Raw genomic sequence first — 26414 nt, 5'->3', positions numbered from 1 at the left:
AGGAAGGGCTACTATATTCTGGAATACCAAAATGCGGATACACTTCTATCTGGCTAACTCGCTACATAAACATTAACTATCTACAATATTCTTACTGTCTTCTTTACCTAGTTGATATAGTGAAAGTATATAATAAGCACAGTAATAAGAAATAGAATAATAGAAATATAATACCGTTTAAATGCGGTAATATGTTCACAAAATAATAGCGTATCAAAGTTCGGTACATAAAACCGAAAGTATCGATACGGAAGGAGCGAAAAAAAGCCAACATGAGGAGCTACGAGAGAGATTGTCATGACAAGTTCGTCAACCCTTACTTTCCTCGTTGACGATATAATACAGTCATTACCAGAAGTCTGAGCACACTGCTCATTTTTCAGAATCTCCCCCCCCCCCCCCCAACTGAAAAGACGTGTATCCATACAAAACCGTGTGTCCATATCCCAATTTGTTGGACTTGTGTAAAATAAACATAATTCCTCATATAAAGAAATTAAAATATATGGTCCTGCTTCCACTGGGATTTTATTGACTGTGCGTTCATTTAAATGCGGACTTTTGCCTTGGTAAGAGCTTTACAAATTCTAGACATTTGTTTGATTAATTCATTCAACTTCTACAAAGTTATGCGACTCCAGTAGCTCTGAAGGATCTTCCAAATACCTTCGTGTTCGTTGGTATTCATTTACAAACTGTCCTGTCAAGTTTATTTTACCAGAGCTCGATGGATAACAAATCCAGTGGCGGCTATTCCATTTATTGGTGATGTTTTCTTTTGCATTTGCACATAATTACTCCATAGCTTGAAAGAATGTTTCAGACGGCGATCATGTTGTAGTACAAAGTTACTGCCGTTGCCCGCGTTCCTAATAGAATTTCATGCCTCATTTAAACGTTGTGAAACACGTTTTTCTCCATTATTACATTAATTCGAACTAAATTATCAACTTGGTAGTCTGTAAAGTATCCCCAAACAGTGACGTCACCTCTTCCGTGCCTTGCTATAACTAGTACACGATCGGGATGAAAGCTCTCTTCGGGACAACGACGCACTAGCATTTAGAGGCGAAAAGTTGGAACTTAGATTCGTCGGTTCAGAGTGTTCTCTTCCATTATTCATTGTTCATTTTGGTCCAGAAGTATATTTCTGTAATGTATCCTGGTTAAATGAATAGTTTCTTTACCGCAATAATATCCCAAAAACCATAGATCTGAAGGCACTAGGTCACCGTGCTAGAGGGTATGATAGCAGGAAAGAGAGGGAGGGGACGAAGAAGGCTATAATTGATGAACAATGTCAAACAGAAATATCGTACGTGAAGACGAAGAGGTTAGCTGGAGACCGTACGGCAGTTGCCACAAGTGACCTGCCAATAATGGCAGAATACCTATGATGATGATGATAAAATCTGTAATTAAAAATTAAATTTCATAATTCCAGATATATTATGAGGGCTTTCCTTCCCCTCCTCTTAGGGCCTTGCATTGGGAAGTGATGAAATTTTGCAGCGAAGGATTGATAAAGTGTTTGAAGTACCTTCATAAGGTAAGTGAAGTACCTTCATAAGGTGAGTTTTCAAAGTTACAAAAATTTTCATGAACTTCCTTAGGCCTTTACATGCACTTGAGCGATCGTGAAACTACAAAGTTCAATTCTTTATAGAGATCATAAAAAAAAAACAAAAAAACAGCCACTTATTTGTTTTAAAGAAACTTCCAAATTTTAATTCTGGATGTAGCTATTTACGGCATTGTGCAAAAAATTAACAAGGAAGCTAAACGCGCACCGAAGCTAGTGAAAATTTTGGAATCATGAAAAAAAAAATATTCGATAAGTTTACATCTAATTTACTTTTTCAATGCCTGTCTCTGTGGGCAGTCAAAAATATCCCGGAATTTTGTTGCAGCTCTTTATTCTCACAATATAAGTACACATTTATTTAATCGCCTTCAAAATAGGCATCTTCGGAACACACACACTTACTCCACTGCTTCTGCCATTTGTGAAAACACCGACGAAAGTCCTTTTTTGGTATCTTCAAAAGTTCAGCAGTCACGTTAGTTTTGATTTCTTCTACGGTGGCAAAACTGGTACCTTTGAGGCCCATTTTTAACTTTGGGGAGATCCAAAGATCCAATGGTGCTAAAGATCTAAGATTATGCACTTTGACGTTAAAGGAAGGCAGAATACCTTGTATCGTAGGTACGTACAATAAATGAAACATACTGTAGGTACACTTATGTCCAAAATGATTGTCGCATATCTATAACTGTCTTCTTGTAAGAATATAATTTGATAATGACCTTGAAGGGTACTTTTAATACTGATACTATGTGTATAATTGGGAAATATATATATTTGTGGTAAATTTCATAGGAAAAAGAATTATAGATACGAAAATTAGAATGAGTAAAACAAAATGTTGCTAAATGAACAAGAAAATTTTATTTTCGTTTTATTGTCTTTACTTACTGCTCTTTTGACATGAGATTTTCCACACACATGTCTTTGTCGGTTATACACATACTAACATTATAAGAAATACCGGGCGAATTCGTTATCAAATTATATTCCTACAACAACATATTTGTAGACATACGACAATAATTTTGGACATAAGTGTACGTACTCGTGGCTATATCATTACCGATTCTTTTTTCCACGATCACCATACTTTCTTATATCCTATCATCCTTCGAAAGTAAAAATTGTCATTTATATGCTGAAATTGAACATATATTTGTGTTGTATTTTATACAGTTATTTATCAAAAGCTTACAATAAATGCACTAAGCTACATTAAACAATGTAAATAGCATTAATTAATATGTATAACTTTAAAAGGATCAATAGCCAGAATTTATCAAAACGATGAAAAATAAAAAAAATATATGAATTACAGAAATATCAGTTCCATCGACATGAAACTACAGAGAAAATATAATAATAAATTCCGTGACCAACAACGATTTAAAAATCATATTAGGTAAACTCCATCTTATCACTTCATACAGCAGTCATGCTATACAACTCATAGTTCATAGTATCACAAGCACTTTCTCGCGTTATCCACACATAAGTTTATGTCGTCTATCCATTTTGTCTGATGACTGCATTTGAGGCTTGAAAACGATCGTACATCTACCTATGTGACAGGAGCATGTTTGAAATACGTTACAACATTGAGATTCATAGCAACATCAACCATTCTTTCCATATTGTATTTAGTTCAACAGTGATTGATTGAGCCAATGCCCGACTCGGTGACACGTTAAATGCCATATCTCACTATGTATATTTCCACGATAATGGTAAACATTGTGAGTTATATTTCCGGTAGAAAGGTGATCAAAACTTAAGAAGCAACCATAAAATTGCAAATATGGTCCATGATCACAATAAATGACATTGTATTTTTAAAATAATGATGAAGTAATGGTAGTATTTATGGTAGTTTGTCGCAACTGCAGGTCTTTAACAAAGATAATGAAAGAGGAATCAAAGAAAGTGAAATCAGATATGTAAGTAGTTAAGAGTTGAAAGGATATATTTAAAAAAGATAGAAAATGAAATTAAACTTGTAAGCAGTTGAAGAGTTGAAAGGATATATTAAAAAGAGATAGAAAGTGAAATCAGACTTATAAGTAGTTACGAGTTCAAAAGATTAGAATAAATATTTATACAAGAAAAATTTTAAGAAAGCAATAAGCATAGGTAAAATAGTTAGCAGCTTGTAGATTTCCTTTTATTCATTAAAAAAAAAAAAAAAAAAAAAAAAAAAAAAAAAAAAAAAACCAAGAAGGCAATAAAGAAAAGTCAAACAAAAGTAAGGTACACCAGGCAAAGAGATAAACAGCATATTATATATTGCCTAGCCATAATAATGTTAACAAAGAACTTACCAGAAATTATTAAAAGCACTAAAAGTACTAAAAATATATTAAAGACAGAAAAAGTTGCTTAATAATATGTAAGTGGTATTTTCTTTGTGACATTATTTATAAGAATTAATGATCAACTTATTAACAGACGTCCCAAATGGTAGAGTTACGACGAACAGACGACACAAACACAGCAATCGCAGAACAAAATTGGAAATGGCCGAGGGATAAAGTATCAATGGAGGCAATGGATTCGGAGTGTCATAATTTCTACGATATGGATTGGAAATACGCTGAACCATTTCAGAGTACATTAGAAAGATTTCAGTGGCGGGTAAGTGCCAAATGAAAAGCAAATAAGAAGAAGTATGATAGTATGTTTATATTTTACTTTGTTTGCAATTTGAAATATCAATTTCTGTTTTTAATAGTAATATAGTTTAACCCCTTCCACTGCGATTTATTTACTGAATTCTGATAATTGAAGTATAAGTTATAAAAGTGTATTATAGATGGTTTATTATTATTATATAACTTTCAAAACACCACTACAATAACCCTACGTGATGCTACAATAGTTTAAATTTTATGACGAGTGTAACTCGTCATTGTGCGATTTGGCACCGGAAGGCCATGACGAGCTGGACTCGTCATTTCAGTGCAAGGGGTTAAGTTCAACACAGACAATACCAACTGAAGATTTTTTGCTCTTATTTTGTTATCACTCGAACGTCGTAACTATATCTCAACAGTGAGTTTAGTTATATATTTTTATCCTTTTTATCTTTGAGTATAATTATTAGATTTACCTAAGAGATTAACACAACTATTGGTATATAAAAATTAGTTTTATGCTAAAAGACCTCAAGTGAATATTAAGTATTTTGCTTAAACAAACCAATGTTATTTTTCTTCTTCAACACTTCAGAGAATGCTATATCCTAGATACGAACTTCAATATATATATAAACTTTCATTTACTGCTAAGAATAAAAAAATATTTTCTGAAGATATCTTTGAATATCAATAAAATATTTTGTTTATTTAAGCGTCTCCAAAGAATTAAAAATTAATTTGTTGTTGCTATTGAGAGATTAACGCCCTTTCTAAGGCTTTTAATATCATAGCTTATGTTGCCTAATTTATTTGTCTGAGTCATGGGCATCTCTGGCGGGGGACAGGGGGGACGCGTCCCCCCAAGTGTTTTGAGTACGAGATAAATGGATCATTGCAGAAAGTATTTAGATCTATATGGAAGAAGTAAAAACATAGGTGGAACAAATTAAAATTGTCTTTTCTTGAACATTAGGTTAATGCGATTAGAATGTCCCCTTGACGTGTGTCACTTTCAAAGAAAGATTTTTTTTAAATAAGTTATACTTCTTGGTTAGTCAAAGTAATCTCAGCTGCAGACACACAATTTTTTCATTGCTTAACCAGTAACAATTGGTTTCCATGACAAGGGAGACTGGAGAAGGGAAGGAAAGGATATATAGAAAGTTTATCTGCGAATTAAGAAGGGAAATCTACAAAGACAGGGAAATATACAATAGAAGAGAAGGTGACAAGAGGAATTTTTTAAAAAAATAGAGAAATTTGAACATTATATATGAGTAAATTTCATACGAACACTGTAGAAAGGCAGCAAGGAACAACTACTATGACAACATAGAAATTAAAGATAGAAATGAGTGTTTAATGAGTGAATTGAGTTTGAGAAAGATGGAAAGCATACATTGAGGAGCCGGATGACAGCAAAAATAAACTGTACATTTTAGACATAAAACGGAAAATGAAGTAATCAATAATGGTTCATTGGAAAATTCAAAAACATACAGCGAAATGAAGAACAAAAAGGTAGATAATATACCTTTTGAGTTTATTAAGAATACAAAAGAAGAATGAAAATAAAAAAATCGAAACTCGCAATCAAATCAAGAGTGTCATCGTAAGATTTCTCTCAGAGAGTTAAGATTTTGTAAGCTAAAAAATCGAAATATATCAGGAATATAAAATTAGACTGCTGCAAATGAGTTTAAGAACACTGAACAGTAATTCACCGGTAGTAATGTCAAGGTGAAGAAATTACTTAAAAACCATATTATATATATATTTTTTTTCGGCAAGTGATCTACTAGTGATAGAAGAAAATTATGATGAATTGTGTTGCTAAAGGTAGAAAGAGCGAATCCCATTAGTAAAGTAGATTGCAGTTCACTCATAACTTTGACGTAACTTTAGTTTTGGTGTACTAGCATTCTAGTCGTCCCTCCCCCCTCCCAATTTTAACATGCCAGAGACGCCCATCGTCAGAGTTCTATACACAAAATCCATAATAGATTATTTTTCTCTTCAATGCACAAGCAAATAGAATTTATGTAATCTTATATTTGTGTTTATTAGAGATACAATATAGTTGATAATTTTGTGATATTTCTGTTCCAAAGAAGCTTTAACTAGTTACGAAGTAATAAATGGACAAAGAGATGTTTCTCTTTAGATGGGAGAGTATCAAAACTTAAATTTTACGACATTAAAAACAACAACAACAAAAATCGTTTAACGCAGCACAGGGTAAGGGTAGGTATAGTAAGGGTATAGTGTAACCAAGTCACAAAGAACAATTTATCCTTGAAACAAGTTCGGTCTTTGGATATTGTTTCTCTTCTAAACTGTGACATGAATGAATCAACTCTCAAACAATATCACAATTTCTTTTTTCCCTCTTTTTTAGAAGATAAGTTCGGAAAACTCCATCATTGTTGTCAGGAAGTGCTTAGAGTCACCATTTGACAGTCAGTCATCATGAAAATATAACCTGGTGTTTGACTGACATGCTTTCGTAACTGATTATCTCATATTATGATACTTAATTTTACGTATAGTAATAGATTTATCATTCCATATCATTTTGCTGTTAATAATGACGCATTATTTTTGTAGGTAACAGCCAGTTACTACATGTGTTGGTATACTCTGCAGGAGCTACCAGAACTTGCAACATTCAATGAACGATGTGATAATTATGCCAACTGCTTGGATAAAAAGTTTAAAGGACCTAACACAGATCCTCGTGCAGACGATCGTATATTTTTTCAGTGTGCCAAGTACAGCTTTTGTCCAGGTAATCTGTTAGATACGAATTTTGTAAAATCGAATACTATGGGTGCAACAGTGTAAACAATTTATAGAAGTTTTCAGAGTTTATTCTATTGAGGCACTCTTTTTCAACATTTTATAGAGGAACATTATACAAGCAAGAAACAAAAGTTATAAACTTATTGAATAATAGATAGCTAAACTTATATTTTTTGTTGCACATTACCATACAGAAGGAATATTGAATATATATATATATATATATATATATATATATATATATATAAAGTGGATTTATGTATGGAACATATATCAATACGTAAAAAGTATGTTTTCTGAAATTTTTTATTAGTTTCAATGAAGAAGAAATATATTTTAATAGAAGTGTGTCATTCATATACCATAAATAGCAACTCTGGCCATCTTGTATGGTCCCAGTGTTCAAAACTGAGATTAAAATCCATTTAACAAACTTAAAGTAGCTCTGTGTCAGTAGTCTTATCTTTGGTTTAAAAATATGAATACACTCTTGTATTTTCAATTTGATCATCTTCATTAAAACTGCACATTAGGTTACAGGAATAGTGAAATATTTATTCGTACAACACAAGGAAACAGAACATAAATATATGATCCAGCATCTTGTCCACAACCAAAAGTCATATCTTCTTTGATTGTTATCGACCTTAACAACTACTTTAAAAAAAAAATTAAAAAATAGAACAGTTAGAAATCTATTTTATTTTCAAGAAAGAGCTAAAGAATATTTTCATAATACGTAGATTTAAAAAAAAAAATCCTTAAATATATAAAATAGATTAGAAAGTGCTTAATCTAATCTTATATGCAGCTCTAATAATAGCGGATTCCTTGTGTAAGAACCAATTATTTACAAGAAATAATGATGATGATAACTAAATTAAATTCTTATTTTCATAACTAAAATTTTACCTTAACAAATTTATACTTTTCTGTTTTCGGACTTAGGATACAAGAAATCTCAGCGATACGAGTTTTAGTAGTAACATTGTATAGAAAAGAAACAAATAATTAAAATTACTTGATACGTAGTAAACTTTTATTTGCTGTAGAGTACTTTGCAGAATAAATATAGAGTACACATATATAATTTAGAAAAGTGGAGCTATATTCAATTCAACAAATTAATAATCAATACGTAAAAGAAAAAATGTTTTCTTAGAAGTTTTTAAGAGTTTCAATACAGCAAAAATATATTTTGATAATTGTGCCACTCACATTACACATAATAAGTCTGACAAGAATCAATTCTATATAAACGATGGAATACCATTTTTGTATATTTGTAAGTTGATAATCTAAACTGGTTGTTCAGAACAAATTTGGCAAATAATATAAAGCCATATCCTGTTTCACTTTTAGAATATTTATTTGCAAGGTTAACACAAACTTTAAAAAAATATTACATGTTCCAGATCCCTGCTGTCCCAAAAAACATTACTCATCCCTTGCAGAATGTTGGGATAGCGCTAGCAATCCTTGTTACGCAGTGAACTACGGTGACAAAAGGGTTTGTGCTTTTAAACCAGAAGAAAACAGAGACCTGACTTCCATCATACTTAACCACTGGAATGTTACATGTCACTGCCCAAAGGACGGATATATTTGGAGCTCGAAATTTGGAATGTGCATCGGTAAGAAAGTAATAAATATATTACTCGCAACTGTTACTTCACTAACATAAAAAATTAGCAGAAAATAGCTATAGCTAAATACAATTAGTTAGTACATATTTATTATTGTTATTATTATTCACCTATTTTAAAATAGTAACAATAGAAATAAAATGAATTCAGATTATCTCTACAAATGCTTAGTACCAGGGGTAAAAGTGGATTTGAAAAGGTAGGGGGACGCATGACATCACGTCGTCCGCCGTATCTATCTGCCCATTGTATATTTTTTAAAAAAATGGGGGGGGGGCGCCACGGATACTTCCTGGAAGCGGCTAGATGCCGTCCCCCGCGTTTCCCCTCACTTTTATCCCTGCTTAGTACTTAACACCAACAGATTTAGCACAAGTACTTTTAAAACATTGGAAGTTACTCTTTTAGCAAGATATTTTTACAAACTATAAAAGTGGATTGCACATGAAATGATAACAAATTAATGTTTATTTATTTATTTATTATTTCATTTCTACAACACTCCTCAATCTTCTTATAGCTCGTATATTATTCTTAAAGAACGTAAAGAATTCAGCCGCAACTCGGATCCAGATTCTATCTTCGACTGCCTAGACGTGGAATCTGTAACGTTTCCGAATATTGGCACTGAAGGAATATATTATTTTGTCATTTTGGAACATAAATAGACAAGATCCAAATATTGTTGGTTTATGTTCTGTGCTCTTGCGTTTTTCATACCTTATATTTCCATTTTCTTATATAGTTATAGAAATTAAAGTACTACTAGAAACAACATTGAATACCCACAATTATATATATATATATATATATATATATATATATATATATATATATATATATATATATATATATATATACCGAGCAAAATATAAACGTCAATACAGTACATCAAACTTCCAAGGTAATTCACGTAAGCCCATACATAATAAAGTTTAATAAATTGAAAACTGACATTTTTACACTAATACACTGTCTAGACATAGACCATCGTTTAAGACGTAAGTGTCTGTACGAAAGTGCAGAAGGAACAATTAACAGAACTCTGGTAGTACGATATTCGTATCTGGCGTAATAGAATTTTGTGTTTCTTTTTTTGTAACTTATTCGGTAACTAAATGAATATTTTTTTACCACATGCACTAGAAACAAGTTTAAAAATGCACTCAGCCTTCGATCATCAATGGATTGTCATCAGAACAATGAAACAGAGGAAGAAAAAACACCATGCAAAGTACACAGAACGATGAATGGTCTGTCTGAAACTTCATTTTTCTGTTTTGATAAAGTCTATCATCTCTCTAGAATCTCTAGCCTCTTTCCCTCCTCCTCCTACCTCATGCCAAAATACCCTCTAGCGCGTCCCTCATGAACAATTCCTGAAGTCAATGTCCTAACCGTTTCTCTTCCTGTTTTTCTATTACATCTAAAATTGTTCTTTTCTTCCCCACCATTTCTAACACTCTTTCATTGGTTTTCCGCTCTGCCCAGCTAATTATCTCAATTCTTTTCTACATCCACATTTCGAAAGCTTCAAATTTATTTTCATCGCTTTTGTGTAATGTCCAAGTTTCTCCCCTTACAGTACAATACTCCACACGAAGCATTTTATGAGTCTGCTTCTCAACTTTTTATTCAAGGATTCACACAAGAGAATTTTCTTCCACTTAAATGCTTCTTTCGCCATTCCTATCCTTGCTTACTTTACGTTTGCACTTCATATCATCACCAATAATAGTACCCAGGTATCAAGAACTAGTCACTTGTTCTATTCCCCCCCTCTTATTTTTATATTTGACACTGACCACTCTGTTCCAATCACCATGGCTTTTGTCTTGCTAACATTTATTTTAATTCCATATTCTTCAAAGCCCTTTCTCAAATTTTCTAACATATTTTGATTTTCTTTCTAGATTTCGCAACAAGTGCCATATCATCTACAAACATATACACCTAATAATTCTATCTCCTACCGAAACACCGTCTTCATTGTGCAGGCTCTTTTTCACAGTCTCTTCTAGATGGATATTAAATAATGCTGGCAAGAGACAGCATCCCTATCTATCTCCCTTTCTAATTGCACTCTCCGTTGTCATTTCTTGCCGTATTCTAACATTTATTATTGATTCATATATATATATTTCTTATGAGTCTTCTATCATTCCATTCCAACTCAACCTTCTTTAAAGCTCCCAAAATAATTCCCAGTTCACGCGGTCAAAAGTAGTTTCTAGATCAATAAAAATACAACATACACATCTTTCCATTTATGTATAAACTTTTCAGCAACTACTCTTAATAAGACAATTGCATATCTTGTGCTCTTATCTCTCCTAAACCTAACTGCTTCTCTTCAACTTCTTCATTTGTTCTACCATAAAAGATTTGGTTCAATATTAGAAGCATTTTACTGCACGCAATATAATACTAGTAGTTCGAAGGCAATCATGATATCGTTATCTGTCTGGGTTCAATTTCTTAGATAACGATACCATGATTGCCTTCACAAAATCTTTTGCTCACTCTCCTGTTTCACATATTTCATTGCAGAATCGGTACAATTCTTTTTTGCCCTTGTCTCTCATATTCTTAATGAATTCAACTGGTGTATTATTCATCCTAGTTGCTTTCCATTCCTAATCTTGGATATGGCTTTTTCAAACTAATCCCGAAGAAAATTAAACCGTTTATCATTCTCGCGTACTTCATTTTCTACTTCAATATCAAGACCACGCGGTCTATAGCTACTCCTAAACAAATCCTCAACATATTCTTTCCATCTCCCTAAGACTTCACTCCTGTCGCTGACTACCTTCCCATTCTACTTTTTTCTTTCTTTTTTGTCATTTTAATACCTCCTTGTTTCTTCTGAAGTTTTATAGATTTCATCTCCTTGTACATTTCTTCATATTTCCCAATTCTGTCTAATCTTCTATGTCTTCGCATTTTCTTTCGTAAAAGTGTTTTCTTGCTCTGTCTGTTTCCCTTCTTAGTTCGTTATTTAACTTCCTGAATATCTTTCTGCCCTCTTCTTTATCAACCTGTTTCTATGCTCTCCTTTCCCTCATTTTCTGTAACATCTGTTCTGTAACTCATGCTTTGTGTTTGCAGTAACCTACTACTTCTTCTGCATCCTGCTGTATGGAAAGTTTAATATGTTCTCACTGTCTGCTATCTTTTCCTCGTTTTTAAGTTTTCGAGTATTCAACTTCTGGTTGCCTACTTTTCTTTTGACAACATTTTTCAGTTGAATATCCACTTTGATCAGCACAAGGTTATGATCAGAGAAAATGTCGGCCACGGGAAGGGTCTCCGTGTTCTTCGATACCTGTCTTAAATCATAACATAGTCTATTTGATGTCTTCGGTCGCCTATTGAGAATTTCCATATATCTTCTTTTGTGCTGATTGAACCAAGTGTTTCCAACTACCAATGAATTCTGTCTGCAGAAATTGACCAGTCTCTCTCCCCTTTCATTTCTATTGCCTAAACCATATTTTCCTACGTCACTATTTTCCTCCCTGTCCTTTTCCCACAACTGCATTGAAATCTTCCATTACAATTACACATGCACCCTTCTTCTCCCTGTCTATAATTTCTTCTATTTTCTCATATTCCTCTACTTTTTCAGTTGTATGCGAAGAAGTAGAGGAACCACTAAAGCCTTTTTTTTCTTTAAGTCTTAACATCATAACTCTGTCATCAACAAATTCTACTTTCTCTTTTAAGCTCTTACCAAGAATTATTTCCACACTATTAGGACTGTTCTTTTCATTACTTGAATAAAACATTCTATATCCTTCGTTTCTCAACTTCTCGTTACCTTCCAATCTAACTTCAACAACTCCTACCACGTTTAGATTATTTTGTTTTATGCCTTCTTTAAGACTATTTCTCTTCCGTAACATGGTACGTTCGTTCCATGTCCCCATCCTACACATTTTTCTCTTACTTATCTTCCTTCCTTTAGCAATTTTCTCCCACATTCTTATACTCTCTTGTTCAATAGTCCTTCCCAAGACATCCTCTCCCGGAGATCCGAATGGGGGAATATTTTACCTCCGGAACTATATTTTGACCTGCAAAAGATGGCACATGTTTTCTCCCTGCTGCCACCAAACTAGAGAAAAACAGAGTGGTGGTTTCTCGTTGTCTTCCACCCCGCAGTATCTCACTCGTTAAAATCACCTGGACCACGACTGGGACTAATGTTCAAGTTGTTGTACCAATCACTATGATTTTCGCCAATTTGATTACCATATACAATAAATTTAAATGAATATAACAGTAAGGTGTATTTTAACTATATGATAATGAAATGAAAGACAGAGAATAAAACCAGAAATAACTTGCTAGGTTACATGATATGTAACAAATCTATAGAAATGAAATATATTATTTTCATGTGAAACGTATATTAAGATACAGAGAAAGATTAGATAATTATTATCTATATTTACAGATGTGAATGAATGCGTTGAAGATTCACACTCCTGCAATGCAACATCAGAATCTTGTTTTAATCTTCCAGGAAGTTACTTCTGTGCCTGTCGTTGGGGTTTTTTGTACAATGAGACGGAAAGGAAGTGTATAAGGAACGAAAAGTTACAGTTGGCAGAAATTCAGGAGAGAAGAAAAATTAAAATTAAGCCCGAAAATGGTAAGTCAAACTAACTAATTAAATATATTCCTTCCACTGATTCAATAAATATTCTGTAGTTATAGTTTTATGGGCTAAGAGAAAGAAGTGCAGTATCTAAGCCAATGTGACCATCATGGCTTTATCAACATACAACAAATGTTATATTTCAATACAAAACGCGCAGTATACTTATTATCACAACAAATTATACCAAATATTAATCTAGTGTGATTAATACGGTTAGTATTTTTTTTAATAAGAAGATTTTTTTCGAAGAATGGAGGATGTACAGAATCTTCTTGAGATATATTTTGTACATCTTCAATTATATTACATTGTTGCCTCGCAATATGTAACTAGATTAAATATTTAGTTTTTTTACAGATATTATTATTCTTATTATTTTCATTTACTATTCTTCATTGAATAACATGCTTTTTGGATCAAAAGATCCAACATATTTCAATCAAAAATTTTTTTGTACGCCTTATATCTGGAGAACTACATACAGTGTAGCCAAACTCGTGCTATCAGTTAACTCAGTATGATGTGTTTATTCCGTAAAAAATACGAAAACTCGATTTAGGGGCCGTTCAGAAATTTTGTGGCCCCTGATCCAAAAACTAATTATTAGCCAAGATCTTAATCTTTTGATCCATTTTTTGGTTCATTCCTAAAATTATTTTTTTAATATTTTTATTTTTGCTCTTATCAAGCATATTTTAAATGTATTTAAACAGAGTTTAATTATAGTTTTTAGAAGCTAAAAAGTTACACTTTGATATTTATATTTTTTGTGATATTTGAAAAGCCGATAGAAAGGTAAGTTAATTATTTTATTTATTTATTTATTTTCTTGTGTCTGGTGTGTATAATGTCATACTGCTGTCATACATAAAACACTGCTTATCTCTAATTATAGTTTGTCTCAGATTCTTTAGTATTTGCTAACCAGCTAAAGATACACACACAGAGAGCTCTGTCATAATTTGAAGACTTTTAAAATTATATCACAGAAAGGTAGAGACGCTGATCCTGCTAAGCATCTTAAAAATTTCTTTTGTAATTGGAAAACATTCGTTAGAAAACTATTTCCAGCCGCGGTAACACATCAAGGTCAGTGGAAAGTTCACATACTTTTGTTTATTGAACTCAATCTTTGACTGGACACATAATAATGTTCTGAAATAAAATGTACTAATTTTACCATTTCTTCTTCCGAAATTCTTTAGTATTTTGTTCACTATTTCGTTTCCTATTTTAGTTATTGTCCTATCCATGTCTCTTGCGCAATATCATTCTAGAATTACATAATATCTCACACAATACAGCATTTGTCTAGGCTAGACGATAACAAGAATCACCCCCTTTAAGTAATTGTCTCATATTAGGCACTCCGAGGATGAAAGAAGTCAAATGTCAGAAATTATACGGCAAATCATGGATGAAAAATCAAGTTTTGTGTCTTACATCATAAACATCTCAAGGAATGAACAGTGCTACTATATAACTGGGCGTTTACTTTGTTTTAGGTTTATCTCAGCAATAACTTAACAAAAATAGGTAATCTAATTTATAATCTTTTATTTTAGAAACTTTGCTCCAGTTAATTCTTGAACGCCTAACGTCATTAGGGATTGCCAAAAATACCCAGGAAGTTCCTCCAGGAGGTGTGTCTGGTGATATAGCAGTACTTATTGAGAAATTCGGAAAGGCTAAAAATTCAGGAATAATTCAACACCCTCTACCATTAATTTTCATCATTTGGACGTCTTCACCATTATATATGATTTATTTTTATTAAGTACCTGATAATAATAATAACAAGTTTATCGAAATATTTTGTAACAACATAAATACATACATTGCTTCAGTGACTTGTATGTTTATCCTACATACATATAGCTAGTGGAGTAATTCAAATCATTTAACAATCGGTTCTCTTATTAATATTTAACAAGTAATTCCATGTATATTAAGTTAACTCTGTATTAATATTATTACTATGTTCCATTGATACTAGTAATTGTGACTAGGATTAAGTTATATAGCATGTTTGTACTGGTATTTTATATATTGATTTTTCAAAATAGACTACAGAATTAAATGTGTTTCATAAGTATTGGATCTAGAGGTGAAGAGACACTTTTAGCATGCGGTTCAAGGAACCTGAGGAATTTTAACATTCAGTTCGGGCGAACTGGGTGAATAACATCACTGCATTTTTGGAATTAGAGCATTTTAACAGAAGCATTGTTTTTTCTTTATCTTTTATGTCAATAGTTTCTACAAATTAAACACAATGATTTTCTTCGAAAAGGATAATTTTTGAAATAAGCGCAGCGAGCTTCTACCATTTGCATCAATTGGCATTTTTGTGTGGGTCTCTCCATCCTTCTGCTCCATGTTAACTCTCTAAGAACTTATCCGATTTTAATATAATTTTGTATGTAATTTTTTAATATAATCTTCCCCCAACTTCCATATATAAACATATCGTTTCGGTTTAAAAACTATCAACAATAAGGGGGTAAAATCCATCCCATGTTACAAATTTACACATACACATACAGAATAATCTTCTAACATAAATTGTTTAAAAATTATTGATTTTGGTAAAACATAGTGTATATTTTCATTAGGGAATCTCGATTAGCTCTATTGGGTATAGCTAAAATCAGACAAGGTAGGCAGGTAAAAGACGGGTAAGCTGAAGCAAGTTCCGAAGTTTTTGATTTACATAATACGAAGAAAATAATTTTCCTCGATCTCTTTTATCAAAATTATTCGATTTTGTTCTAAACAGCTTACATTTTCTTTGAGGCTTCGCAGATTCCCAGTCATCCTCACTGCTTGAGATTAAAGTTTGTCAAGAATGAAAGGACGAACTACCTTCCTCCTCATACTTTAAAAATCTGTTTCACTTCAATTTTCGAAAAAAAAAAAAAAAAAAAAAAAAGTTATTTGAAGCAGCACGAGGATATTTCTTTTGAGGCTCACGAATAATTCTCAGTGCATGGAGTAAAAATCAGAAGAGGATTTAACCCGCCTTTCCAGCTTTAAACAAAAATATCCATGATAACTTCCGTAAAGTCTTAGAATACAGTATATATTTTTCAGGGCTTTCTAATGATCCCAAGTGTTTGGATTTAAGATCGGTCAAGAATGAAGAAGTAAATTTAACTTCCCATGCGGTTTACGAAATACGCTAAAGCAATACTTTTTGTAAATCTATCAAAATGCTACAATAGCAATTAAAAGCGACTGAGCTCCAAGCTATAACTTTGGCTTTCAAATCTTTCATTTACGGTTATGTGTGATTTCACGTTTGACAGAAACAGGCTTTTAAGTATGTGTACTTTAAATAAATTAGTTAACTAGATCTTTTTCATAAAGTTTATGATATAAAATTATTGTTCAAAGCCTTTGTATTTTAATAAGCCTTCTCTAAAATCAATGCATGTGATTGTGCTTCCATCTTCCAAGTTCTTTTAAACTATATGTTGTGGACGTTTACATGTTTGTGGTCAATCCTTTCGACAATGAGATCTCGGAAACTACAGGCTCTAGAAAGATGACGTTTTCACTGATCGATTGGAAATTTTGCGTAGATTGTCCAGTTCTAATTGAATATATATATATATATATATATATATATATATATATATATATATATATATATATATATATATGACCATTATTTCTTTATTACATTTTTAGGGTACGCTGGAAGCGTTGAAATTTAAAAAAAAAACAAAAAAAAACTAAAGCATAATATGCTACGCGTTATACATTCCAACACCACACTTGTATATAGGGGTTGCATATGTCAGGCGTTTATTTCATGGCCAAATAATAATGAAAAAGGAAGGATAACCATTTCTCCAGTCTAAGATGAATCTTTATTTTTGAAGTGTTTTGCCCAATGAACACCATATATAACTGCCATTATAATTAATTGTGTATGTAATGTATTTGCTCATTACATACTTACATACTGCATGCAAGAAGGAAGAAAAAACACTGGTCATGCATGAATTAGAAACTCCAAGCGGAAGTAGGCTCAAATCTTGCAAACGGTGCGAGATATTGAGAAAAAAAATAATCGATAAAATCTCCCCTTTATGATACGCCTTGCCGATTTTTTTTTTCAAGACTTCTTTCCCTTGTGTCTGTAAAGGAAAATGTACAGATGTTGTAAGGAATGAGGATATTTATGCTCATATGCAAATGATGCGCTGTGTAGAGAGCGCAGGTTCAGATAGTAATATTCAATTTTGATAGAATATCGTGAAGGATTCTATGAAGATTTCCCACAATCCTTACTGTTTAGGGTAAAAATAAATTAATAATAAGGGTGTAAACTTATTCCTTTCGTAACTTCCGAATTTATATATATATATATATATATATATATATATGGGTTCCTACTAATCTGGAGTAATTTATTTCCCTGACTTCTCCCTGATCTTTGGCAGGAAAACCCTGACTTTCATGACAGGTGTCTGGTGACGTTGACATATAAATATGGAATAAAAAACGGTGAATATTTATATATGAGAACACTTACTCTATAGAGACTAATAATAATCAATTGCTCATACGTACATTTCACCCACAAAAATCTGAGCAATGTTCCATACTGTGATCATTAATAGTTGGTTAAGCTGAAATCGGTGTACAATTACTGTCAGAAAAATATATTTTATAAAATTTCCCTGATTTCCAGTCTTTTTTTTTTTGAGATTCACTGACCTGCACCATTTTCCCTGACCAGTAAGAACCCTATATATATATATATATATATATATATATATATATATATATATATATATATATATATTCCGCCAAAAATTTCTTAAAAAATAACTTATTTTTAGAAAGTATAGTGAAATTGGTAAAGTATAATGCGGTGCTGAAAATTACCCAAAAGATTTGCTCGTCTGTACAATAGACGACATCACTACTATATTTTAAAATTTATTTAGAAAATCTTGTTAATAGCCTGAGTTCGAAAGGGGAGAAAGTACCTTTTAAAATAAAATTCAATTAATTTAATTTATCGTAAGGAATCAAAGCACTTAAATCACCGTTATTTAGTATGGATCTACGCTCATAACTAGGGGCACGAGTTTTTCGCACTAAGAATTTGAAAATTTCGCGTTTCGTTTTTCATATTTCGCGTTTTGTCGCATTTTCCAAATAAAATTTCGCCTTTTGTAGCTCTTGTGGAAAAGAATTCCCTGACATTTTTACAATTGTTCCTTTTATTCATAGTCACTATAAAAATAAACCATTAATTACCTAAAGACAAAATACACTGAATATTTCACTTGAGAATGTCAATTTCATTTATAGAAAATTATATTTTTTCAAATCAAACTGAAGAAAATCAGTAACTAAACTTACTATGAGTAGGAAAGTTTGCTGTCTTCTGAAAACACATGGGCACAAGTTGCATTTAAGCATTAAATATACTCAGTGTTTTATCCAGGCATCTTAGGAAGGGGAAAATTCCCCCTTCCATTTTTAAGACAGGTATAGCCTTATATACAGGGTGTTTCAAAACAACACCGACAACGTTTGGGAGGTGATTCCTTACAACAAGATAAGACAAAAACTATATATCAACCTGTGTGCACAAATGCTTCCTTCCGGAGTTACAGGCTCCCCAAAACATGAAAAAATGATCTTTAAAGGTCTATAGCTTCAATACTATGGGACCTATCGTAGTCGGGTCAAGACTTCCCTGAGGAACTAATATGTGCCCTAGCCAAATAGCCATGTTTCAGAATCTTACGATCTGTAATGCGATACTTTTGCAACAGTTTTTATTGAGGGAGTCCGGCTACGGGCATATAATTTGAAGTACTCATTAACTACTTCTCTAAAAATTGTTGCGAAAGTACCCCAGGATTCTGAAACTTGGATGTTTAGATAGGACATATACTAGTTCCTAAGTGAAGTTTTGACCCGACTACAGTAGGTCCCATAGTATTGAAGCTATATACCTTTAAAATTCATTTTTTCATATTTTTGGTAGCCTATAACTCTGAAAGGAAGCATTTGTGCACCCAGGTTGGACTATACTTTTTGTCTTATCTTGGTGTCAGGAATCATCTCCCAAACGTTATCGATGTCGTTCTGATACACCCTGTATATTTCCGGTTTCAAATGTAACGTGAAGTTTATGTTTTTCCAATTTGCGAGTTTCCAATCGATATCCTTTTTCATATTTCGCATTAATTGGTGGCTACTGGCCAACTAGGCACTTTCCAAACCAGTGGCCATCGGTTACTATTTGGTACCAAATTATTTACCATCCTCTTAGGTGTTGATCAATACCAATATGAACTCTCTATGACTTACGGTTCCCCAAATATGGCTCCTTAAATTTCTGAAAATCGGCCATTTTTGGCCAATATCTCGGGAACGGTAAGAGTGACGAGAAAATTTTAATCACTTTCTCGGATAGTTTTTGGTGCTCTGTCGAATGCAGGGTTCAGAATTGAAAAATAAAATCGCAAATAACAGACAGATGGACAGACAAACAGACATAGAGAATTCAGTAACGAACTTTCTTAAGTTCGTTGAAAATTAATGTGTAGCAGTGAAGAACAAAGATACAGTTCTCTGAAAGGATATAGACGGTTCCTTTGCACACAGTATATAAAGGTATGAGTTGCATAAGGTACACAGTTACTTTCCACATTTTTAATGCTCCCCCCCTTCCCCAGAACTTCAGATTTCCCACCAAAACCGAGGGGACTGGATAAAATACTGAATGTAAACATGCTACATATCACTTATCATCAACCCATACTTGAAAAAAAAATCTTTCACAATTGGCATTGCTGTTGGAAGCCACACATATGTAAGTGCATTTACAACAAACTTCAAACAATTACCACTTTGGAACTCCCCATCCGGCTGCGATGGTGATAGCTAACGGGCATGTTCCCTATAGTCGTGTCCTAATCACCCAAAATGCGCAAAAACGTATTTTTAAAATTTCGCGTTATATCGCGTATTGTTAGAAATTTCGCGCAAAGCTGCCAATTTCGCATTTTATCGCGCAACGGAAACCAATGAAAATACACATAGAATATCATAAAACGTCAAGAAATTGAATATTACTTAATTCTGACCCATTTCGTTTTATCGCGCATTGCGAAAAACTCGTGCCTCTACTCATAACAACAGTAACTATCCAGAAGGTAAGTTTTAAATTCTTAACGAAATAGATACTTTAATAGTATATATAGATGAAACATGGGTATGCTGAAAGTTTTTAGATACTAAAATTTAAATAGCATTGCCGTACTAAAACATATCGGCTTTAAAAGCGTATGCTCTCTAGTGTTGAAAGATGTAACTGCAAGGTAGCGGGTTTGTTTGTGTGAAAATTAGAAGGTTGGTTGGTGAAGGTTAGTTTGAGCCTGTCAGTCGGAAAAATGGAGCTTGAACGACATGATTTTCATGAATTATCTTTTACGTTTTTAAGTACGGTTTAACGCAAGAGCACTGCCATGATCGTTTAGAAAAGTATTTCGGGAATCTACCCTTTCACGCGCAACCGTCTTTAATTGGTTAGCGGAATTCAAATGCAGCCGACAAAGGCTGACAGACGAGTCTCTCTCTTGGCGCTCTAGCATCGCAGTTGCGGATGAAAATGTCGCAGAGAGAAATCTTGTGAAAACGATCGCCATACTACATACGAGGAAATCCAGTCAACCTTGAAGATTGGATCAACTGAAGCCCAGTCGATAATAAAACATCATCTCGGCCTTTTCAAGCGTTGAAGTCGCTGAGTCCATGTGTTTACGCCTGAGCAAAAAGATGACCACGTGGAGTGGTGTCACTGTATGTTTAAAAGATTTTCGCAGAGGCAAAGTAAAGACATTTATAATCACAGATGACGAAACATAGATTTACAACTATGACCCCGAAACAAAACAACGGTCGAGTATGATGTTTTCAAAATAATCGTTCACCTTCGAAAGTTAAACAAACGCGAAGCGTGGCTAAAGTTATCGTGGCATCTTTTTTTTTTTTTTTTTTTTTTTTTCTCTAAGACCAGGCATGTAGTAATTATACAGTTAGACGATCGACGTAGTTACAACATAGTGGTATGTTACTTATGCCTTCCGAGTGTTCTTGAAGTTTGGAGATCTGCTCATTGAAAGTCTTCTCTGTCTTTCTTCTTCATCACGACAATGTACGGTCACACAGTAGCTCCGTGTGACTTCGTCTTCTTCCCAAAGCTCAAGAAAAAGCTTCGAGGACGCCGCTTTCAAACAAGTGAAGAGTCTATCATAGGGTATGATAATGAAATTTCTGCTATTTCAAATAAATAAATAAATAAATGAAAATAAAAATATGAGTTAACTCTATAAGTTAATATTTGGCACCATATTACCCGTTCGTTAAATACAGGAACGTAAAATAGGGTTTATACTGCATTAAGCTCAAGTTCGAAATTTTCTGCAATCTGCGAAAATCAGAAGAGAAAAGAAAAGTTTGCAGAAGCCTCTACTTATTATCATCAAATTTTACTTCCTCTTTGTTCATATTAGTATAGTTATGCTAATTCTTGAAAATTAAAAACTAAATTAAATCCTTCGTTGAGTCCTATAGACTAAAGAAGACAGATGATAAATGCAAGTGAAAGAAACGGTGCGATTATAAAGAGGAAATAAAAATAATCCAGAGAACCCAAACTCACGTTATTTTTTTTTTCAAAATGAAGAAAAAAAAAATCACATTGGAAAACTTAAAACTTTTTATTTTACAAAATTCGATTGTCTTTTACATGTTAAAATGTTGTTTCGTTTCTCATTGATTTTCTTGTGGAAATGATTGCTGGGTAACCTCTTTCAGAAATGATTACTGGGTAAACTACTGTAGACTTCCGAACTACAACAACCCAATACTGAACCAGATGCCATAAATCTGCCACTTCCGGCTTCAACAACGGAACAAAAACAGAGGTGTAACCTATTCTTGGTGTGCTGATAAATTGAAACTGAAGTGGTTTCAATATATACCAAGGGCGGAAACTCAATATATACAAAAAAAAAAAAAAAAAAAAAAAAAAAATCGCTGTCTTTTACTGCTTTTGCTCTGATATCTGTCGACAAACAGAGCGATTGCACGGAACTTACCATACTTTGGCGTAATATAATTTGAAAACTCTTAAGATTTATACCCATATGACCACAACTTTCAGTATGTCCTATTTTGACCGGACATTTTTGCCTAGTATTCATCAAAGCTAAGTACCTTTGATTACAGGGGCTATATCCCTCCCTCCTTGACCCTCAAGTATACACTGGATAAAACGGCAAACTATGGTTTAGCCCTTCCCTTGATAATATCCTGGATCCCCCACTATATATACAAGGATAAATCAAAAAGTAAGGTGAAATTGCCTGTCAAACCCATATTGTGTGTAGCTAATTAATTCTTTTCCATGTTACAGGTAATCTGGTAATAGAAGTGTGACGGCTTGTACAACATTCTATGTCCACCCGTCTGGTGCTGAGAGCAAGTCAAAGATGGCACAACGACTGGAACATTACACCAAGGAGGAAGTGCGCGGTGTCATTCATTTTTTCTGGGCCAAGGGAATAAAACCATGTGATATTCATCGAGAATTGGTGCAGGTCTACGGAGATAGTGTTATGTCGCTGAAACAAGTGTACGTGTGGTGTAACGCATTTGCAAGTGGTAAGAGTACTGTCACAGATGATGGCAGAAGTGGCAGACCATCAACGTCCATCACCGACACGAATGTGGCTGTCGTCGATGCCATGATTCGTGAAGACAGAAGAGTGCGGTTGCAGGACATTGCCAATGAATTAAATATCTCTTATGGTTCCGTAAGCGGTATCGTCCACGACCAACTGGGCTTCACAAAAGTGTGTGCGCGCTGGGTACGCAAGCTTCTGAGTAACGAACACAAAAACCAGCGAATGGGCATTTCCCTGAGCCACCTCACACGTTATGCCGACGAAGGAAATTCATTCCTTCATCGCATCATAACGGGCGATGAAACTCCGATACCTCTATGGACACCTGAATCCAAACGTCAGAGCATGACATGGAAACATCCATCGTCACCACAGGCCAAGAAATGCAAGACAATAGCATCTGCCCAGAAAACAATGGCTACTGTCTTTTGGGACCGTCTCGGTGTTATTCATGTTGAATTTCTGGAAAAGGGTACGACCATTAATGCAGACACCTACTGCCAAACCCTGGACAGGCTGAAAGCAGCCATACGGCAGAAATGGCGGGGGGCACTCCGAGAGGGCGTGTTGTTACTGCATGATAACGCACGTCCACATACAGCCGAACGGACCCGTACACACCTCCGCGGGTCCAAGTGGGAAATTCTCGATCACCCTCTGTATAGCCCTGATTTAGCCCCGTCGGATTACCATTTGTTCGGCCCCCTGAAGCAACATCTCCGTGGGTAGCGTTTCCAGACACTGTCAGAGGCACAATAGGCTACAAGTACCTGGTTAGGAAATCTGGAACCACATTTCTTTGAACAGGGCATGGATGATTTGGTGCCAGGTTGGAATAAATGTTTAGACAACTACGGTTCCTTCTTCGAATAATAGTGTGATACCATACTTCAAACATAGTAAAGCTTCATCGACGTATCTCTGTACGCTTTTCTGTAAATCAACAATTTACCTTACTTTTCGATTCACCCTTGTATAATATTACATGAAACAAGTTATTTTCTTAAGACTATATCCTCTATAGGTGTAGATTCAAATAGTGAAGAAGTGTGACTGGGCTAGAGATTCGGGTTAAAGAGCTTCGTTCTGCAACAACGGTTTTCGGTGGGTTGATTTCTTTATATTTCAAACAAAGAACGAGTCCACCATTACAGATATCGTAAGAAAGTACAGGGTTTGGACAAAAAAAAAATCTAAAACGTTTGCAAAAATGTGAAAATCATACTTAGTATGGTGTGGGGCCTGCTTTTGCGTCCAAAACAGCTTAGATCCGACGTGGAATGGACGTAAACAGCTCCTGAATCGTGGTGTGTGGAATTTTGTACCATTGTTCCTCCAAAACATGCTCCAGTTCCTTAAGGAATGTTGGTGGAGGGTAACGAGACCGAACACGCCTTTCTAACTCAGACCACAATGGCTCAATGATGTTCAGATCTGGTGATTGTGGGACTATGGGGAGGTGTGATAGCTCTTGGTCATGCTCCTCAAACCATGATTTCACAGTTTTTGCAGCGTGACAGGGTGCCAAATCATCTTGGTAGATGCCATCACCATCAGGGAACAATATTTGGGCCATGAGTAGAACCTGGTCCCCAAAAATAGCCTCATACGCCTTAGCATTTATCATTCCATGCAGAGCTATGATGGGACCTGCAGAAAACCACGATATCACTGCCCATACTGTAACAGAACCACCCCATGCTTTACAGTTGGGAGAAGACAGTCTGTATCATAGGCCTACGACGATATTCTCCATACGTAAACACGACTGGTTGTTGGAAACAAGGTGAAGCTCGATTCATCGGACCACATTACGTGTTTCCACTGCTCATGAGTCCACGCCTTGTGGTCCTTGCACCACTGGATACGCCTCTTCGCATTTACTGCTGTGACCAGTGGTTTGGCGATAGCGGCCCTGCCATGAATTTTCATTTTATGAAGTTCCCGTCGCACTGTTTTCGATGAAACCGGGTTCTGTAGGGCGGAATTGAATTCAGATGTAATTTTCATTGCAGTGGTCTCCGTTTTAATGCCCTCCGGTCCCTATCTGACAGGATTGTCTTTCGATCACTGTTGTGCTTTGCAGACGTCGTTTGCCCATGAATTGTGTATGCCCTCGTGACATTGGACACAGTGCCTTTCGATACCCCCACAATGTTCGCCACTGTTGCCACTGAAGTTCCAACCACACGGGCACCAACGATCATGCCTCTTTGGAAGTGTGTCAGGTCGCCCATTTTACCGCATCACTTTCACACCACGATACTCACAGGTAAACGGGTTACTGCTGACGGAAGAGGGAGGTCCACATAACACATTGAAAACAAAAAACGATCGACAACCGCAACACGCGTTGTACAGTGGAAGGCCAAACTTACGTGTCCTGTATGAAGTGTTTTTAGATTTTTTTTCTCTACCCCCTGTATGTCCTATATAAAGAGATTGAACAACAGTAGTTTCTATTTCTACCTTCACTGAATAGGTTGTCCCATTTCATCTATTGTGCTGCCAAAATGTCTTGAGCCGTGGCAAAAATGCGAACTAAAGATCACACCCTCACACACCCACGCGTTGTGCCAATAAGGGTTCAGCTGTTGCTAAGCGAGAGAAAGCGAGTGGAATTCCTTCAGCCGATAGCAGCACTTGCAACGGAAGACTAGGGATCAAGTCAATGTGGCATATCTTTAGTAAACTTCCCTATTCAAGGATTAACCAACAACCATTTCTGCTGGAAAATAATCCTGATGAAATTCATATTTCTTACTATGTAAAATGTGAATATGCACCACTGAAAGTAGTGAACTTTTTCTTTTTCATTAGAAACAGAAGACTAGAGTATTGTGTACCTATTAGGAAAAGACCAACAACAATAGATACAATCTGCTCGTTAAATGTATTTTGCTACATACACTACACAAATAAATAAAATTGTCTTCAAGCAAATTAAATCTGTCAATTATTATTGACACTCGGATACATAATTTTTTGCGCTATAAAAGTTCGTTTACTTCAATTTTCTCGAAAATTACGCACGGGATTTTATCCTCAAAAATGTTAATTTGGTTCAGCTCTTTTAAACATTTCTATTAAACAGAAATTAAAATTGCATAGTTTAAGATTATATCCCATTAACCATACTAGGTGTTCTCATCTTGTTACTGTCATAATGAACAACCTAACGAAGGTGTTTAGTATGAGTTTCACCTCAACAAGCAGCATAGTTCTCGCACAGCATCAATCTACAAACAATTTTCTCGAGAACTACGCATAAGCTTTAATGCTCAATATCATTTTCAGCTCAATAAGACTTACCGAGTGGTATACGTATCATGTTTGGACAAATTGATTTCC

At 34.4% G+C, this 26414-nt stretch overlaps 1 protein-coding gene across 1 annotated transcript in view; it reads left to right on the top strand.

The window, feature by feature from the left end:
- LOC145665536 (uncharacterized) overlaps positions 1 to 15115 on the top strand; it is a 15904-nt gene extending 789 nt beyond the window's left edge. The window contains exons 2-7 of the mRNA XM_081732844.1: positions 1445 to 1549; positions 4034 to 4219; positions 6829 to 7009; positions 8439 to 8657; positions 13132 to 13329; positions 14904 to 15115. Coding sequence (XP_081588970.1) covers positions 1445 to 1549; positions 4034 to 4219; positions 6829 to 7009; positions 8439 to 8657; positions 13132 to 13329; positions 14904 to 15115 — 1101 coding nt within the window. The remainder of the gene's footprint in view (positions 1 to 1444; positions 1550 to 4033; positions 4220 to 6828; positions 7010 to 8438; positions 8658 to 13131; positions 13330 to 14903) is intronic.
- Positions 15116 to 26414: the final 11299 nt, after the last annotated feature.

Source organism: Thermobia domestica, chromosome 1, assembly GCF_964235325.1.
Source record: "Thermobia domestica chromosome 1, izTheDome1.hap1.1, whole genome shotgun sequence".
Classification (NCBI taxonomy): Eukaryota; Metazoa; Arthropoda; class Insecta; order Zygentoma; family Lepismatidae; genus Thermobia; species Thermobia domestica.
Note: the sequence above shows the minus strand (reverse complement) of the source record. Positions and strands in the feature narration are given on the sequence as shown.